This window comes from Vulpes vulpes, chromosome 9, assembly GCF_048418805.1.
Source record: "Vulpes vulpes isolate BD-2025 chromosome 9, VulVul3, whole genome shotgun sequence".
Taxonomy (NCBI): domain Eukaryota; kingdom Metazoa; phylum Chordata; class Mammalia; order Carnivora; family Canidae; genus Vulpes; species Vulpes vulpes.
In genome coordinates, this window is record NC_132788.1 from 105,888,183 (window position 1) to 105,906,736 (window position 18,554).

Consider the following 18,554-nt stretch of genomic DNA (forward strand, 5'->3'; position numbering starts at 1 on the left):
CCTATGTTACTATTATTCTTAGGGCTTTCGTGGCGCCCCCCAACTGCAGGGAGAGGCGAGGCGGCTGCCTCTCCCCTTCCCCGGAGCCCTTCTTACGATCCCCGGACCAAATCCAGCGGCCTCCTTTTCCTGCAGGCACCGCAGGGACGGTTTTGATGGACATGTTTTTTGCACAGAAAAAAAAGCGGGAGCAATTGTATTTTGCCAAAAGTGTCAGCCGGAGAGAAAATATTTCCCGCATCTCTGGCGAGTGTTGATGTGTGAGAGCTAGCACATTGGTAGGGGGTGGGGGGCCCACACGACAGCGCCCCGCTGTCCCCACCCAGCCCCGGCAGCCTCTTTGGCCTCCCACTCCCTCTCTCCCTACACCCGCGCACGTGGGGGGCCCGGGACCCCGCTTCCCACCCCCTCCTCCCCAGTCTCCGCCTGGCTTCTCCCCTTGGACGGGCTCACATTCTCTCTCAGACACCCTCACCTGTCGCGCTCCCCTCCGTATGTTTGGGATGAGCAAATGGCATGGGAGCTGCGATTTGCAAAATGAGGAGTTGGCTTGGAGAAGCGGGTGGGCAGAGGGTGCAGCTCGTGCAAATGCCCTGGGGCAGGGCCCTGCCAGGCATGAACTGGAGCCCCGAGTGGCTGGAGCAGAGGGAGCCAGGTGGAGGGAGGGAGGGGGAGCCGGGTAGGTCATGTGGGGCCTTTTGGGCTGCAGGGAGGACTTGGGTTTTTTTTTTAATAATTGTTTTTTTAATTTTTTTTTATTTATTTATGATAGTCACAGAGAGAGAGAGAGAGAGAGAGAGACAGAAACACAGGCAGAGGGAGAAGCAGGCTCCATGTGCCGGGAGCCCGACGTGGGACTCGATCACGGGTCTCCAGGATCGCGCCCTGGGCCAAAGGCAGGCGCTAAACCACTGAACCACCCAGGGATCCCGGACTTGGGGTTTTAATCCAGGGGCGCTAGGGAACCCTGGGAGGATTTTGAACAGGGGAAGAAGGGAGAGGACATGGAACAAGCATGTTCACACACGTGGGGACAGTGGGACATGCCAGCAGCCCTCCGTGGAACTCACAATAAACCGAACTGGGCCCCTCCCCCCTCCTACAGCGACAGAGACGTGTCCCATCCCGTTTGCTTGGGCGTCGAGGCACAAAGCACCAGAAACCCACTGCCAGGGGGTGGGCGGCCCCCCGCGACCTGACTGAAGGAACCCTAGGCAGGCGCGATGATGATCGAGGAGGGGTGGGCCATGTGAGCCCACGTGGATCCATGTGTGGGGCACGCGGCTGGGGCGAGAGGAGGAAGCTGCAGAACAATGACACGGGACGAGAAAGTTCTGGAAGCATTTGCACCAGCTTGTCCACGGGGCTCACCCAAGGCAAACAGGTTGCTGCTGCAGGATTTTAGTTTGTTTTATTTTATTATTATTATTTTTTAACTCCAGGGGAAATTAACCATAACATGAAATTAACCAGTCCAGTGGGGTTCATTCCCAAGGTCGCCCTACTTCTCTCTCGTTCCAAACCATTTCCATCACCCCAGAAGACTGAGTCCCCCTAAATATTAATTTGTTTTACGTTTCAAAAGCGTTTGTTATTGGGGCGAAATGTGCGTAACATAAAATGTCCCATTATTGGCAATTAGTATCTTCGCAGTGTTGTGCGACGACCACCTGTATCTAGTTCTAGAATATTCCATCACCTAAAGGCAAACCCTGTACCCGTTAACAATCACGTCCCATCCCCTCCCCCAGCCTCCAGCCCCCACGAGCCCCCTTCCTGTCCACTGACGAGCCTGGACGTATCACACACGTGGACTCACCCCGTGGAGCCTTCTGTGTCTGGTTCCCTCCTCGAGCCTGTCATGGGCTCAGGGTCCGTCCCTGGGGCGGCAGGTGTCGGTGCCTCGATCCTGTTGGGGCTGAATAATATTCCAGAGCGTGATGGACCACGTTTTCTGCATCCACTCACCAGCAGGTGGACATCTAGTTTGGTGTCCCGACCAAACTAGTATTAATGCTCTTAAATCAGGGGGAGTCCCTGGGTGGCTCAGCGGTTTAGCTCAGCCTTCAGCCCAGGGCCTGATCCTGGAGACCCGGGGTTGAATCCCACGTCGGGCTCCCTGCATGGAGCCTGCTTCTCCCTCTCCCTGTGTCTCTGCCTCTCTCTCTGTGTCTCTCATGAATAAATAAATAAAATCCTAAAAAAAAAAACAACCCATAAAATAACCCCGTCCGTATGAGCTCCCTGTGGCTGCTGTAACAACTGCTGTAACCACAAACTTTGTGGCTGAAACAACACAAACATATTATCTTACCCCCTGGCGGCCAGAGGTCACAGTGGATTCAGGAGGCTGAAAAACGCAGGCATGGGCAGGGCCGGTCCCCCCACCTCCACCCGGGGCCCTAGGGAGACCCGGCTCCAGCCCCCGTCCCCCCCCCACCTTCCAGAAGCTCCTCCTCCACCCTCCCTGCGCAGGGTCTGCCCACCTCCGGGCCTCCCACCCTCTGCCTCCCTCCGCGAGGACCCAGGTGATCATATTGGGCTCAACTGTTAATCGAAAAGAATTTCCTCGTCTCAAAGTCCTTAATCCAGTCACGCTTGCAAATCTCCTTTTTCCTGAAGCTGCTGCGACCAAGAACCCGCAGACTGGGTGGCTTAACACAGCAACGACTGATTTCTCCAGAAGCCCGAGATCAAGGCGTGGGTGGGGCCGTGCTCCCCCACCCCAGGCTCTAGGGGAGGGTCCCTCCATCTCTGCTGCCCGCTTGTGTCCTTGTCCCTGTGTCCTCTCCTCTTCTTATGTGGACGTCAGTCATGGGATTTAGGGCTCGCCCCGGGCGCAGGCTGATTTCGTGCCGGGGTCTTTAACTAGTTACATGTGCAGGCCCCTGGGTGGACCCGAGTCTGGGGGGATCCTACTCACCCCACTATGCCATGGAAGGTGTAGTCACAGGTTCCAGGGGTTAGGATGCAGACGTCTTTCGGGGGATGCTGTTTGGCCTCCCACACCCTCCACCACACGGTGTCCCTGCCCTGCTCACAGCCCCCCATTGCTCCCAGCTCCCCATTGCCCTTGGGGCCACGGGGCTCCGCGTGGCCGGGATCTGAGTCCTCCTCCCACCGCCCCCCCACCTCACTGCACCTCCGTGCTGCTCTTCACATAGTCCCCGCGTGTGCCTGCCTCAGGGCCTTGGCCCTGGCTGTGCCTTCTGCCTGGAATGTTCTTTCTTACCCTGGATCTCTCCTCGGTGGCTTCTCGCTCCCCGAGCACTCAAAGCTCTAGGCGTCTTCCCAGGACACCTGTGCTAAATCTGCGCCCTCCTCCGCTTTCATTGACTCATGTAACTCTGTCACCCCAGGGGGCACCCGCCCTGACCGACTCCCCACGTCCGCCCTCCCTGCGGTGGCCTCCAGGGGGCGCCCGTGAGCACCCAGGTCAGGTCCTGCCCTCCTCTGCCCTGGGGCTCCCACCTCCCCTGGGGGAAAAGCCCCAAGTTCTCCTCGCTGGTGTCCTCTCTGGTGTCCTCAAGGCACGACCTGCCCTGTCCCCCCTCCGCCCTCCCGGCCTCTCTGGCTCCTCGCTCACTTGCTTACTCGGCTCCAGCCACAGGGGCCTCCTCGCTACTTCTGCGACACACCAGGCCCAGCCCTGCCCCAGGACCTTTGCACGGGCGGACTCTGCCACAGTGCCCTTCCTCCGGGTACCCATGTGACCCCTCTCGTGACCACCCTCAGGTGTCACCTCCTCAGTGAGGCCTCCTCCTCTGTTTATAGCATCCACTCTCCTCTGTCTCTGGCATCCCGTACCCCTCTTCCTGCTTTTCCCTGTAGCATTTATTACCAACACGCCCCACAATTATGTATGGTGTTTATTGCTCGTTGCCCGTCCTCCCCACTGGACAGGGGCCCCAGGAGGGCAGGCCCAGGTCTGTGTCGGGCTGCTGGTCTACAGTCCCCCACCCGGGGCCCGGCATTCGGGGGGACTCAGACAAGTTCTCGTGTGACCCAGGATGGCTTACTTCCCTGTCCTAGAGCCTCAGTTTCCAAATCTGCCTAGTGGGGCCCTGATCTGTCCCTCCCCGGGGTCGGTGAGCGGCCCTAGCGGTCCCCTAAGCGTGTGGAAGCACTCGGCCAGCTGGGCCCTGGCAAACGGTAAAAGCCCAGCTCGCGCTCCCTCGGTCCATCACTCAGACCCGGGGTGGGAGGTGACAGGCCTGCAGATGCCACTGGCTCAGGCTGTATCATTGGGGCCAAGACACTGTCACATTTAGTAAATTGCTGGCAGGCGGCTCCTGAGGCCGCAGTGCTGAAGGCAGCCAGGGACGTGACTGGGAAAATGCGGAGTCCCTCTTGAGGCTGAGGGCTGGGCTCGGAGGGAGAGGCCCAGGAGCCCTCCCTGCTCCTCACGGGGCCTCAGTTTCCCTATCGGCAAAAAGAAGAGCCATTGAGATTGTCGAGGCCTCTTCGAGTTCTTTCTTCCACATTCTTCTGCATTGATTCCCCGTGAGCCTCCATATACAAAGTGCGAGGTTGAAAGAAGAAGAAAGTAAAGTCTGAGCATGGGGCTGGATATAAGAGCAGGGACTGTCTCCTTTGCTGTTCCATCCCCAGCTCCCCAGGTAGGGCCCAGAGCACAACGAACAGTAATAATGTCTCCCTCCTGGTATGTGGAGCATCAGCTGTGTGCCTGTGGATGCACACTGAGAGCTTTATATGGGATTTTATTTTTAATTTTTCAAAAGAATTTATTTATTCACTCATGAGAGACACAGAGAGAGAGAGGCAGAGACACAGGCAGAGGGAGAAGCAGGCTCCATGTGGGGAGCCCGAGGAGGGACTCGATCCTGGGAACCTGGGATCACACCCTGAGCCGAAGGCAGACACTTGACCACTGAGCCACCCAGGCGTCCCTATAGGGGATTTTAGATCTTATTTAGGCCTCGTGGCAGCCCCGTGAACTGCCATTATGCCCATCTTGCAGACGGGGCAGCCGAGACCCAGACAGGGGAAGGCACTCACCCCAGGTGACACAGCCCAGGAGTCATGGGGGCTGAACTGGCTCCGGGGCCCCGATCCTGTCTGCCCCCCTGACCTGCCACCCTCTGAGCCCCAGCAGACTTCTGTCACACGAGTGGGGAGGGGAGGGATGGGGGCTCTTAGCCACTTGTCACCAAGAGCAAGGGCATGGTCACGACCCCTGCCACCTCTAACATCCTGCCGGCACAGCTGCTGTCTCACACAGAGGCAGCCAGGGGAACCGCTCCCTTCCTCGAACCCCCAAGCCAAAGGCTCCCCATCCCCTCCACGTCCCAGGGGAAGGAATGAAAGGCAGCAGAGGGGAGTGGTGGGGGACTCCCCACATTTACGGCCTGCAGCCTCCTTTACAGACCAGCAGAGTGTATATATATAAAAAACCCCCCAAAAACCCATAGTCAGCCCGCTGGCTGCGTGCGAGCACACACACAGATCTATGAAATATTTAGGTGGTGCCCAACGTGTTTGGGGCCGTAATTAATCTTGTGTCTTGTTGGCGGAGGGTGGCACGTTAAGAAATTACTTTCCGCGGCCTCGGGGTACAGCGCAGGCTCCCCAGGCTGGGGGTGTGGGACGAGGAGGGCGGGGGCAAGCTGCCGGCCTGGACCAGCTCGTCCCCACCCCACCCCCATGCCTGTGCCCCGTTATAGCCATGACGTCCCCACCCCACCCGGCCGAGGCCCCTGCGCCCTGGGCGCGCTGGGCCAAGTGAATGTTTTGTGGTCATTTCATTCCGTTTTTATGGCTTTATGAAGGTGTAGCCGGTGTGCAGTCACCTGCAAGTGTCGGAGGTGTGCAAGTGGGTGCATTCTCTCCCTCTCCCTCCCTCCCCCTCCTTCTCCTTTCTCCCTCCCCCTCCCTCCCTCTCCCTCCCTCTCCCTTTTTCCCTCCCCCTCTCCCTCCTCCCCTCCCTCCCCCTCCCTCCCCCTCACTCCCTCTCCGCCTCCCTCCTCCCTCTCCCTCTGTCTCCCTTCCTCTCCCACCCCGTTTCTCCCTCCTCCTCCCCCTTCTCCCTCCTCCTCTCCTCTTTCTCTCTCCCCCTCCGTCCCTCCCTCCCCCTCTCCCTCTCTCCCCATCTCCCCCTCTCCCCCTCCCCCTCCCTCCCCCGTCTCCCCCCCACACCCACACACACACCCGTAAAGCCATTAGGACAGTGATCAAATCCATCACCCCCAAAGTTCCCTGGGGTCCCCCCCCCGTGGATCCTCCCTGCTGTCCCATGCACCCATGCACCCCCTTTCCAGGCACCCCCAGCCTATGTTTTTTTTTATAATTTTTTTTTTTATTGGTGTTCAATTTGCCAACATATAGAATAACAGCCAGTGCTCATCCCATCAAGTGCCCCCCTCAGGCCCGGCACCCAGTCACCCTACCCTGCCCACCTCCCCTTCTCCCACCCCTAGTTCATTTTCTGTCTCCCTTTCTTTTTTTTTTTCTGTCTCCCTTTCTGATATTTCCCACTCATTTTTTCTCCTTTCTCCTTTATTCCCTTTCACTATTTTTTTATATTCCCCAAATGAATGAGAACATACACTGTTTGTCCTTCTCTGATTGGCTTCTTTCACTCAGCATAATACCCTCCAGTTCCATCCACGTCGAAGCAAATGGTGGGTATTTGTCGTTTCTAATCAGCCTATGTTTTTGATTATAAATTAGTTTGCATTTTCAGCTGCCCCGGAGCATGCACCTTTTGCACCCGGCCGCTCCCGCCCCATGTCAGGACTCTGAGGACTCACATTCCCCTGCGCTGTTGCAGGCCGAGCACTCTTGTGTCTTCTCATGGCCGAGGAATGTTCCACGGTGCGCATGAACCACCGCTTGTTTCTTCATTCGCTGCTTGACGGACCCGTGGGCAGCTGCCAGGCCGGGTGATGGCGACCGCTGCCCTGAACACCAGGGTTCAAGCCTTTGTGTGGACGGGGGCGGGGGGCTCTGGTTTCTCTAGTGTAAATCCCTGGGGGGGGTGAAACCTCGGGGCCATATGGTTGGCGCCTGGTTCACTGTTGAAGGGATTAGGGCTGAGCGTGCGTGTGAAGGTCTAGGCCTGCACCTTGCCCCATCCATGAGACAACTCAGGGACAAGAAGGGGAAACTGAGGACAGATCCTATGGTAGGACAGTGGCAGAGCTGGGATTCAACCCCAGGGCTGTCTGTGCCCAGAGCGTCACCGGGGGCTGCTCCGTGTCGAACTGGGATGGAAGCACGTGCACGTGCCCAGCGTCTCCCTTTCCCTCAACTTGGCCACGCGTGGGGTCTGTTCCTGCCTATCATCCCCGGAGGCCCAGGTGTCCGGTAGATGCTCAGTAAATGTACACAAATGACCGGACGAGAGCCATTACATCTGGCTGCAGATCAGATCTCGCTCCCTGCACCCCCCCACAACCCCGAAACCACCTCCTTAGTGCCTTTGGGATAAAGCTCAAACCCCCTTAATGCAACTGAAGCCTGGTGCGAATTCTGGCCCTACTCCTGCTGCAGCCACACTGGCCTCTTTGCTATTTGCACATAGTCCTGCCTCAGGGCCTTTGCACCTGCTCTTCCCCCTGCCTGGAGGGCTCACCTCCCCGACCTCCCTGACCTCCCTGTGCAAGTCAGCCCCACCCAGTCCCCTCTGTGGGATCCATCACCCTCTTCTGTCCTATCCCTAGCCCTCTTTGCTCTTTCAACTTCTATTATATATATATTTACTTAAAAAACCCAACCTACCCTCATTATGCATTTACATAGCGCTTCCTGTCTACCAGGCACTGCGTTTAACATGTGGCAGCTCATCTAAACTTTTTCCCGACTCCCCGCGTGAGGCATTGTCCTCACCTCCGTTGTCAGACGGGGACACTGAGGCGCAGAGTGATTCAGGCCACACAGCCGGGAAGCGTGTGAAGCCCGGGGGTCTGTGCTCACGGGCCTGTTGCACCCGTAATGGGGGGTGGGGGGCCCGCCTGACAGCTGCAGTCCCGGCACAGGGTGCCGTGTGGTGAGGCGGGCAAACAGCTCCCTCTGTGCAGAGAAATCCCGGGGGTGGGGGTGGCTGGATTCAAACCCACATCCTAGGTCATGTCTCCCGCCGTCCCCGGAGCCGCCACCAGGGCCCCCGAACCGTGAGCTCAGAGGCTCGGAGTGGCCTCGGCGGGTGCTGGCTCAGACGGCGAACAGATGCTCGCTATTTTAAACCCACTGTTTAACTCATTAAGACAGCTGTTTCCCATCCCCAAAGTCGGCGGAATTAGAATTAAATTCATTCCAGAATTAAATACACACATACACACGCGCACACCCCGCCACCATTTGGAGGCAAAACTTGTTAGCATTTAGGCAAGCTGTGCCTCTGAGCCTGGGGACGCGGCTCCACGGCCGCCTGACAAGTCACACCCCGGCCCGGCGGTCGCCAGCTGGGCCCGAGCGCCCCGCGATCCCAGGGCCGCCCCCGGGGCTGCTGCCGCGACCGGCCACCTGCCGACCGGGTGGCCCCCTGGGCTTCCCCTGACCCCCCAGGTCAGCAGGGCCCAGAGAGAGCGCAGGGTCTGTCCCTGAACTGGCTGCTTCTCCGGAGTCGGGGGCCGTCCTGCCTCCACCTGGGCTCGCAGCAGAGTCCGGGTCCCCCTCTTCCCCCTCAAATGGTCAGGACTCCCTGGTGATGCTGCTTCCAAACAGCTCTGCTCCGCCCCCGCTGGCTACTGCACTGGTCTGGGCCTCTGCTCCCCCAAACCCAGATGCTCGCCCCCTGCATCCTCCCTGCGCTCCCAGATTCCGCCTCCGTGAACCCCAAACTGGCTGCTTTTCCTCAGCAGCGGAGGCCTTTTCCTAGACTCGCCGTCAGATTGCGTCCCTCTCTTTGCTTAAAATTCCCCAGCGCAGGGCCGTCCAATACCATTGTTGGCGATGACAGAATGTTCTAGACCTGTGCGCACCCAACACCGTCCCTCCCCCCTTCCCACCCCATATGGCTACAGGGGACTTGAATTGTGGCAAGCGGGAGTCAGGAACCAAATTGCTAGGGTTCGCCTCATTGAGGAGCACCCGGCTGGCTTGGTGGGAGAAACGTGTGAGTCTTGATCTTGGGGTTGTGAGTTCGAGCCCCCCCGTTGGGTGTAGAGATTCCTTACAAATAAAATCTTTAAAAAATTTGCCTTAGTGAAATAATTTTTTTAAAAATTGTATTTATTTATTCACGAGAGGCAGAGACACAGGCAGAGGAAGAAGCTGGCTCACTGCGGGGAGACCCCGGGATCAAGCAGACGCTCAATCGCTGAACCCCCCCGCTGCGCCCCCCAGGCGTCCCTCCAGTCTTGCTTTAATGCCAACCCACTCAGAGAGGACTCCCCTGACCACCCTCCAGCCACCGGCTCCTTCTGAGGCTCTTTCTCCTCTTTCGTCTTCTTTTCCTTAAGGCTGTCTGGGTCTTTTAAAAGCTTTGTTATGAAATAATTTTAGATTTACACGAGGGCTTCATGGAGACCCGCTGCAGGGAATCCAGAATCCCTGCACACCCCGCACTCAGCTCTCTCCAGTGGTGACGTTTTTACATAACTCGGCCTGATGATCAAAACCAGGAAACTTGGGATGCTTGGGTAGCTCAGCGGTTGAGCGTCTGCCTTCGGCTCAGGCCGTGGCCCTGGGGTCTCGGGATCGAGTCCCGCATCGGGCTCCCCACAGGGAGTCTGCGTCTCCCTCTGCCTGTGTCTCTGCCTCTCTCTGTGTCTCTCATGAATAAATAAATAAAATCTTAAAAAACAAACAAACAAACAGGAAACTAGTGGGGGCACAGCATTGCTAACAAACCTACAGGCCTCATTCGGGTTTGACGGGTTTCTCTGCGGGGGTCCCCTCCCTGACCCAGGATCCCACCCAGAGCCGCTCCCTGTACCTTGTCAGCACATCTGCCTGGCGGCGCCCCGCGCTCTGGGACAGTGTCCTCATCTTCTATGACCTTGGCACCTAGGAAGAGCACCGGCCACGGGTTTTGTGGGACATCCCTCAGTTCAGGTCCATCTGGAATTGGCTCACGATGAGCCCAGGTTGGGCATCTCTACCCGGATCCCACGTATGGCAGTGGGGTGGGGGGGCCAGGCGGGGACGACAATGTGTCCCCCGTGCAGGAGGCCAAGCCCCTGGAAGCGGATGTGTCTCCTTGATGTTAACCTTGATCCCACGGTGACCACCGTGTCTGTCCCCGCCCCCCCAACACAGGCTCCCCCACTGGAAAATTCCCGTTTTACTTTCCGAATTCCTAAGGATCTCGGGAGCGCTGCTTTGACACCCTGCCAACACCCTGCTTGTCCTCACGCTCTTGCCCACGAATTCTTGTCTCGCAGACACTCGATCGCGTCTCTTCGTTGTCTTACTTCTGTCATGGGACTTGCCACCACTGTTTGAAATATGCTTGTTCATTTGTTTGGAGGCCCTGCTCCTCCCCTGGACTGAGCCCCGGGCGGGTGGCGACTGGGTCTGTCCTGGTCACTTCAGTGTCCCCAGCGTCCAGGCCCAGCGCCTTGCACGCAGTGGGTCCCCAGCAAACATTTGATGAGCAAATAAAATGAAATGACGCCGATCGGCAAAGCCCAGGTCAGTTTGGTGGAGTGTGATTTGGTGGCGCCCCAGGAATGTTCTAGAAGCAAAGTTCTTCCCTCTTCTCATTCAAACGTGCGTGCCTCGGGGAGACCTTCCTTGAGCGCCCCCCCCACTCCACGCCCTCAAACGCTGCCCCCCCCCTTGATTTCCTTCGCTGCACGTCACACCCTGAAATGATTCGTCTGATGGCTGCTTTATTCATTAAGCTAATTCGTTGTTTGGCTGTCTTCCCTCTTCTCAGCTGGAACAGAAGCTCCGTAAGGTCAGGGTTTTTGTCTTGGTCACCATGGTGCGTCGTCGGGCGCCTCGCACGTTGTCCCGGGCAGACAGACAGACAGATCCCTCTGCCCAGAAATACTTTCTGCGGGGGTGGGGGGCGGGGACGGTAGGAAGAGAAAAGGGGGAGTCTGGCCAAACAGCAAGGCCGCTGTTGGTTTGCAGCCGATGCCGGGCCTGCGGGCCAGGAGGACTGGGCGCTCTGGGGCCGGGAAGGCAGCCCAGCCCCTCGTCGGCTGCAGCCTTTGGGAGGATTGTCCCCTCTCTGCAGGCTCGCTGGCTCCTGGGGGCCACGGAGAAAAGCAGAGTGGCAAGCCCAAAGGGCAGTGGGTGGCCCCTGGGGGACGGTGTTCAGAAGGCCTCTGCCGACCGTGCATCTGTCCCCCCGAAGGTGAGCGGTCCGAGGGGAGGAGCAGCCTGCTGGGTCAGCGAGGGCCACGTTGGGCTCCAAGGGCGCAGCAGGGGGAGACTGAGGCCAACCACATCATCGCGGGGCCGAAGGGACAGACACGGAGCCACCGAAGGAAACACGACAGGCAGGAGAGAGTAAGTGGGAGAGAAACCCAAGGGGAGACGGGAACAGAGATGCCTGGAGAGGAGAGACCGAGAGACAGAGGGGCCCGGGTCCGGCTGCAGGTGGACGGCTTCTGCCTGCCTGACCCCTTGCACACCTTGCCCCCCCCGCCCCCCGGGGCATTCCTCTCGGAGGGGGGCCAGTTGGACACTGCGTGCAGCAGGGGATGCGGGAATGCGGGAGGAAGGAGGGAAGGACACGCGACTACATGTGACTCTGAGCTCCGGGACACATCCGGTCACCCCATCTGACATGTGTTTTCTAACAGCCTGAGGAGCCGGACATCTTCAGCGTGCCCCCGCCAGCACCGCGAAAGGAGGCTCCCCCTACAAACATTGGGTGGCAGGTAGAGGTGGGTGAAGCAGAAATAGAAAATCAGGCTTACAGTTGTGCCCGGTGTCCCTTCTCGGGTGAGGTTCTGGAAGCCTCACCTCTTCCCTGGGAGGCTGATTGTGTGGGGACAGAAATCTCCTTTCAGCCAAAAAATAAAAAAAGGGGGGGGGATGTATTATTTCATCTCCCAGGTGGCCTTCAGGCTCAGCTCGATCCAGATGTGCAGACGATGTTTCTAGCACCTGTTCTGTTCTCGGTCTCTTTGTTCTTATGCACCGGCTCTGTTCTCAGGCGGCCCCCTAGTTTCGGCTCCCCTCAGAAGCAGATCCTGAGACAAGAATTTGAAATGAGATTAGTGATGTTGGCAGTGATTTCAGAAATCCCTGGGAGGGGAGTGGGGTGTGTGTGTATGTGTCAGACACAGGAAAGGGAGGGCAACTTCAAGGAAGCACAGTCAGCCTGGGGGGCAGCTGGAGCTCAGTCCCACTGGGGTCCTCAAGGAGGTGGTGAGGGACACGCACCCCAAAGCCATTTCATCTGATCGCCTGAGGAGCGCGAGAGATGGAGTGTTGGTCCACGGGGTCCCACTGGTCGTGGGTCCGGGGCCGCTCCCAGGGGTGCTCACTGGCTGGCTCACGTGGGCCGAGCAGGTTCCAGCAGCTGGAGGAGCCCTCGAGGGGGTCGGAGGGTGGGGGAGGCACACGCCGCCGACACGATGATCGTGGACCTCTGGTCTCCAGAACTTGGAAAAAAATAAATTTCGGATGTTCTCAGCCGCCCAGCCCGCGGTGCTCTGCTACGCAGCCCTAGGAAACCAAGACCCCTTGTTATCAGCTGCCGTCTTTGGAGAACCTTTCTCTGCCTTTTCCCCCATAATCATCCGACATTCCTCTACTTACCAAACATCCCCTAAATATCCACGCTCCCCTCGTCTTCCCTTAAGGCCGTGGTGAGAATCACAACATAAAACCCCAAGTCTCTCACCACAAAGGGCTGGGACTTGAAAAATGCAAAGACACAGATGTTGTAGGATTCCAGCGGGGCCCAGGCCTGTCCCTTAGGGAAATGAGCAGTGGCTTGAACAAGGCGACAGCCGCCAGCACCAGTGACTTCTGGGAATGATCCCCCGGTGGGTGGGGGGGCAAGCACCTTCAGTCCCCTTTGCTTGCTCGGGCTGCGGTGTCCCCTCTGAGCCTGTCTCTGCTCTCGGGGACTCTCCGTCCTCCCCTCCGCAGCTTCCCGGCCTCCCGGTCCCTCTCCAGTCTGCCCTCCAGCCGGAACCGTCTCTGGTCAGAAACACTAATTGCTTTTTATTTCAGGAGCAGTGAGGGACTTGGTTCCCCTTGCAAAAGGGCCAAGCGGTGCAGAGATGTGGAGACCCGGGGTGGGGAAGCACCTGCCCTTGCCCGCCCTCTCCAGCCTTTGAGTCAGACCCTCCTTCCAGACGCTCACCTGGTAGGTCCTCCCTCCCCCTCCCTCCCCTCCCCCATTCTCCCTCTCCCCTCCTTTCCTCTCTCCCCTCCCTCCCTCCCCTTCCCCTCCCTCCTCCTCCCTCCCCTCCCTCCTCTTCCTTTCCCCTCCCTCCCCTCCCTCTCCCTCCCTTCCTTCCCCGCCTTCCCCTCCCCCCATTCTCTCTCCCCCCTCCTCTCCTCTCTCTCTAGTCCCCTCCCTCCCCTCCCCCCCACCTCAGGACCTTCTCACTCTTCCTTCCCATTCCCAGCATGCTCCTCTCCGCCCTCCCACACCCAGCCCTTCCTCACTCACCCTCCACTCTGGGCGGGGTGACACCTTGCCCCGCTGGCTCCCCTGGACGCAGACCTGGGGCAAGGCTCCCAGGGAATGTTCCTTGCCTGCTGCGGCTGCTGTAACAAGGAACCACCACCCTGGGGTGCGGGGCTGTAGGGGGGGTCATGAAACCACCGAACTTTCTTCTCTCCCAGCTCTGGAGGCCAGAAGTCCACAACCCAGGTGTTGGCAGGGGGCGGTTCCTCCTGAGGCTCGGGGGAGACTCTGCCTGTGTCCTGCTGCCTGGACTCCTGGTGAGGCCGGGCGCCCTCGGGCTCCTTGGCTTCGGCTGCCACCGGCCTCCTCCCCGTGTCCCTGCCTCTCCCCCATGGCCAGATGAGGGCTGCCCGGGGAGGCATCTGGCCACCGAGGAGACCTGAAGGGTAAGTAGTCAGCCTGGCAAGGTGCCACGGAGGAGACGCTGCTGCTCCTGGCGCTGGAAGCAGCGTCTGCAAAGCTCTGGAGGTCAAGGACTCGAGATGCATTTGGAGCATCCAAGGGCCTCAGGCGGAAGAGATCGATGGGCAGGGTCTTGACCATCATGGGGGGTGGGGGGCTTGTGGGCTGGTGTGTGGCCTGCATCTGGGCAGCAATGGGGAGCCATGGGAGAGGCCGGAGGACTGGGATTCTAGAAAATTCCCTGACTGGAAAGATTTCAAAGTGGAGGCAGGTCCAGTCCGGCAGAGAGAAACGGTCAGACCCCAGCGCTGGGCGCAGATCACGCGTCATCTCATTCACTTCTCTCCCCGCCCAGCTCCTAAGCTGGGTTCCTCATAGTTACGCCTGTTTTTTCGGATCTGGAGTCGGGGGCCCAGAGAGATTGAGTGATTTACCTGCTGTCACACAGCTTGTGAATGGCAGACCCAGCAATGAAGCTGGGAGCAGGCTGTCTGGCCTGGCAGGGGGCAGACTCCGGGTGGGAGGTGTGGGGGATGAGGAGTCCTGTGGCTGAGGAAGGGCCCGCGGGGGTGGGAGTGGGGTTGGGGACAGCTGGGGACCCAGCTGAAGCAGAGGCACAGAGAATAAAGCTGGTGCAGGACTTGAGGCCTACCAGGCGGTAAAGACAGGGACCACCCAGTCCTGCCAGCTCCACCCTGACCCGGGCACCTCTCTACCCCCCAGATCAAATCTAGTTAGACTCTGAGGACGTACAAACTCAGACCTCAGTTGTGAGAAAGAGCCGGCCCTGGGAGAAAGGGCATTTCAGGCAGAGGGCACAGCCTGTGCTAAGGCCCTGGGGCAGGCCCACGCCTGGTGTGTTGTAAGAACTGTGAGGAGGTGCCCGTGGTTGGAGCAGAGTGAATAGAGGGGGAGAGACGGAGGAGCTTTGCAGTTCGGGTTTTGAGACCCGACCTCATGGGGGAAGGGGTACCCTGAACAAGCCTGGGTCCTTCTGTGTATCTCTAAAGGGTGGGGGGTGTGTGACATTGGCACCTAACCTTGGTGGATCTCTGGCGGTCTCGGGGAGATGACACCCTAGAGGATGGGTATAGGCGCCAGATCCGCGCCCCTGGGGACCACCAGCCCACTTTGTGGCACCCCAGAGCCTCGTGAGGTCCAGGACCCGGGGGTGCTCTGAGCGTTCCACAAGTTTTCTCAAAGGCTGCTCAGGCCCCCGAGGTCAGAGACCCAGGAATGCTGTCCTGGCCCCAGTCCTAGGCAACTGGGGGCTCCTGGGGACAAGATGTAACAGGACGATGTCACAGAGGCCGGGGGGCATCTAGAACCCTGGGGCTTCCTGGCCTCAGCGTCATCCGCCCGCAAGGCCGCCTGGGCAGGTCAGCTGCTCCTGAGACCAGCCTTTGGAGACACGATGCGCGCCGGGCTGCCACCAGGAGCAGCTTCCGCCTAAGGCCGCCCTGGTCCCGGCCGCCCTGCGAACCCGCCTCGGAGCCCCCCACCCCGGCGCGCTCACCTGCCGCCCGCCCCGGCCACGGGCCCCTGGGAGGCCCTGGAGATGCCCGAAGGCCTCCCGTCTGCCGTCCCCAGCGGGACCTAGCTGCCCGCGGCGGCCGGAGGAGGGGCAGGGGCCGGGCCGGGGGGCGACCATGGGGTGGCCGCGGGCAGCCCTGGCCCTGGGGGCCGCCGAGGCCTCGCTGATCCTGCTGGCGCTGCTGGTGCCGTCGGAGGCGCTGGTGCGGGCCGTGCTGGACGGCAACGCGAGCACCGTGGACTTCGCCGACCTGCCGGCGCTGTTCGGGCTGCCGCTGGCCCCCGAGGGCGTGCGGGGCTACCTGATGGAGGCCAAGCCGGCCAACGCCTGCCATCCCATCGAGGGCCCGCGGCCGGGCAACGGCTCGCTGGGTGCCATCGTGCTGATCCGCCGGTACGACTGCACGTTCGATCTCAAGGTGCTGCACGCCCAGAGGGCCGGCTTCGAGGCGGCCATCGTGCACAACGTCCGCTCCGACGAGCTGGTGCGCATGGCCCACGTCTACGAGGACCTGCGGCGCCAGATTGCCATCCCGTCGGTGTTCGTGGGCGAGGCCGCCTCGCAGGACCTGCGGGTCATCGTGCGCTGCGACAAGGCAGCCCACGTCCTCCTGCTGCCCGACTACCCGCCGTGCCCCGACCTGGACTGCCACCCCGTGCTGGCCGTCTCCTGGGTGCTGGGCCGCGCCCTGGCCCTGCTCACGTCCGTCCTCTTCGTCCTCCGACAGCTGTGGAACTGGCTCTGGGCCTGGTGGACCCGAGGGCCGGCGGTGAAGCCCCAGCCCTGCCAGAAAGCCCAGGTCCGGACCTTCACTCGGCGGAACGACCTGTGCGCCATCTGCCTGGACGAGTACGAGGAGGGCGACCAGCTCAAGATCCTGCCCTGCTCCCACACCTACCACTGCAAGTGCATTGACCCCTGGTTCTCCCAGGCCGCGCGGCGCTCCTGCCCCGTGTGCAAGCAGTCCGTGGCCGGCACGGAAGACGGCTCCGACTCCACCGTCGAGAGCTTCGGCGACGAGGACCCCTCGCTGCCCGGCCACCGGCCCCCGATCTGGGCCATCCAGGCCCGGCTGCGCTCGCGAAGGCTGGAGCTGCTGGCCCGGGCCGGAGGCTCCCAGGGCTGCTGCAGCTCCACCTCCGTGGGGGTGGCGGAGGCCGTGGCGTCCTCGGAGAGGTCCTCGGAGAGGCCCCCGGAACCCCGGTGAGGCCGCGGGCCCCTGGCTGGCCAAGATCGGGGTGGGGAGAGTGGAAATACGGAGTGTTTCTAGTCTAGAGAGAATAAAGTGGGTTTGAAAGCGGATTCTTGCCCTGGCTGCTGTGGAGCCACCGGGCTCCTGGCCCCTCGTGCCGCCCGTGTCGCAAATCCCAGCTGGGCCCTAAGAGTGGCTTCCAGCTTCCCCGGGTGAGTGAGGAGACAGGGTTGGGCGGGGGCGGGTGTCTCCAGAGCCGCTGTGTGGTCACACCGGCGGTGGCACCGGGACACGCCCCGCACCTTCGTTCCACCCTGGGCACGTGGGCTGCGGATCTCTGATTCGCTTATTCATTCTGCGTGCGTTTCAACGTTTTTTTTTTTTTTTTTTTAATTTAAATAAAATGTTTACTTTGGACTGATTTTAGATTCCCAGAAAAGTGGCAGAGGTGGCACAGGGAGCTCCCACGTACCCCCTCACCCGGCTTCCCAGAATGCTCACCTCCCACCCGGGCCCAGCACACTCGCTCGTCCCCCTCCGAGAAAGCAACGTGGGTGCGGACGGACTTTCGGGTGAACTTTTGGATTTGAACTTCCCCAAAGGCCAAGGAGATGGGAGAGAATAACGATCCTCCCGCACATGCACCCGTTACTCGGATTCGACCAGTGCCTATCCAGGGCCAGTCTCCCCGCCTCCCATCCTCGTCGTTCCCACGAAAATGCCAGATGGTTTTTAGGGGTAAACATCTGGTGTTTCTAAAGCAGCAGTTCTCACCTGGGTTGGGGATTTTGTCCCCGGGGGACTCCGGGCCGGTGTCTGGGGACACCTTTGGTGGTCACACCCGGGGTGGGGGGGCTGGCATCAAGGGGGTGGGGGGCCGCTCAGCCTACCCAGCCAGCACCCCTAGGATGAGCGGGCCCCGAGGTCACCAGTGCCAAGGAGGACGGCCCCTGCTCTGAGATAAGACTCTCTCTCTCTCTCTCTCTCTCTTTTTCTAACACGGGGCTTTATCTCCTGACCCTGAGATCATGACCTCAGCAGAGACCAAGAGTCAGATGCTTAACTGACTGGGCCACCCAGGGTGCCCCTCAGATCAGACTCTCAAGCCCTCACAAACTTCAGTATCACATTCAAAATAACGATTCCCTCGTGGCATCAGCTACCCAGCCAGCGGGCGTGCGGCACTGTGCACGCTCGTGAGGCGCGTTCCCTGGGGTGGTCTGGGCCACGGTCTAGATAAAGTCTGGAGTCGGCGGCGGTCTCCTAGGTCTCCATCGACAGCTTCCCTGTCTCCGGCTCTCTTACTCCTGCCTTGCAATTTATTCGTTGAAGCCGCTGGGTCGTAAGCCCCGAGGCGACATCTCCCACCTGGCTCTGCCCAGCTAGTCCCCTTGGGGCCACATAGCCTGCTCCTCGGTCCCCTGGGTCTCCTGCAAGTTTGCAGCTGGATTCGGAGGCCAGCTCAGATGCAGCTTAATGTTCTGGCGAGCAGATGAGGTGCCCCCTTCGGGAGGGTCGGGCCTATCAAGAGGTCTTCCGGGAGATGAGGGAGGGGCAGTTGCTTCTGCCTCGTGAGGAGGAAGGTCAGGGAGGGGACACTGGATCTGACGCTGCTGACCCTGGAATGGCAAGAAGGAGGGGCATGTGCAGGAAGAGTAGTCCAGACCGAGGGAATAGCCCATGCAAAGGCCCCGGGGCAGCACCAGGCCTGGCATGTTGGAGGAGCCGCAGCCAGGAGGCCCTTGTGGCTGGAGCAGCGTGAGCGAGGTCGGGGTGGGGGGGCAGGGAGGAGGTGAGGGCAGGAAGGGGATGGAGGCAGGTTGTAGAAGACCTTGTAAATTTGGGGAAGGAATTTGATT

At 60.1% G+C, this 18,554-nt stretch overlaps 1 protein-coding gene and 2 long non-coding RNA genes across 3 annotated transcripts; 2 read left to right on the top strand and 1 right to left on the bottom strand.

Annotated features, from left to right (window-relative positions):
* Window positions 1–10,779: 10,779 nt before the first annotated feature.
* LOC140593971 (uncharacterized) lies at window positions 10,780–12,555 on the bottom strand. The gene is made up of 2 exons (XR_011994497.1): window positions 12,307–12,555; window positions 10,780–12,113 (listed from the first exon to the last, which is right to left on the bottom strand). It is a non-coding gene; the product is annotated as an uncharacterized lncRNA (long non-coding RNA).
* LOC112935628 (uncharacterized) lies at window positions 11,045–14,544 on the top strand. The gene is made up of 4 exons (XR_003238198.2): window positions 11,045–11,424; window positions 11,721–11,804; window positions 13,105–13,240; window positions 13,726–14,544. It is a non-coding gene; the product is annotated as an uncharacterized lncRNA (long non-coding RNA).
* A 958-nt stretch (window positions 14,545–15,502) lies between these two features.
* Window positions 15,503–16,805, top strand: ZNRF4 (zinc and ring finger 4). The gene has a single exon (XM_026019305.2). The coding sequence runs from the start codon at window positions 15,619–15,621 to the stop codon at window positions 16,708–16,710; it is 1,092 nt and encodes a 363-aa protein (XP_025875090.2). The 5' UTR covers window positions 15,503–15,618; the 3' UTR covers window positions 16,711–16,805.
* Window positions 16,806–18,554: the final 1,749 nt, after the last annotated feature.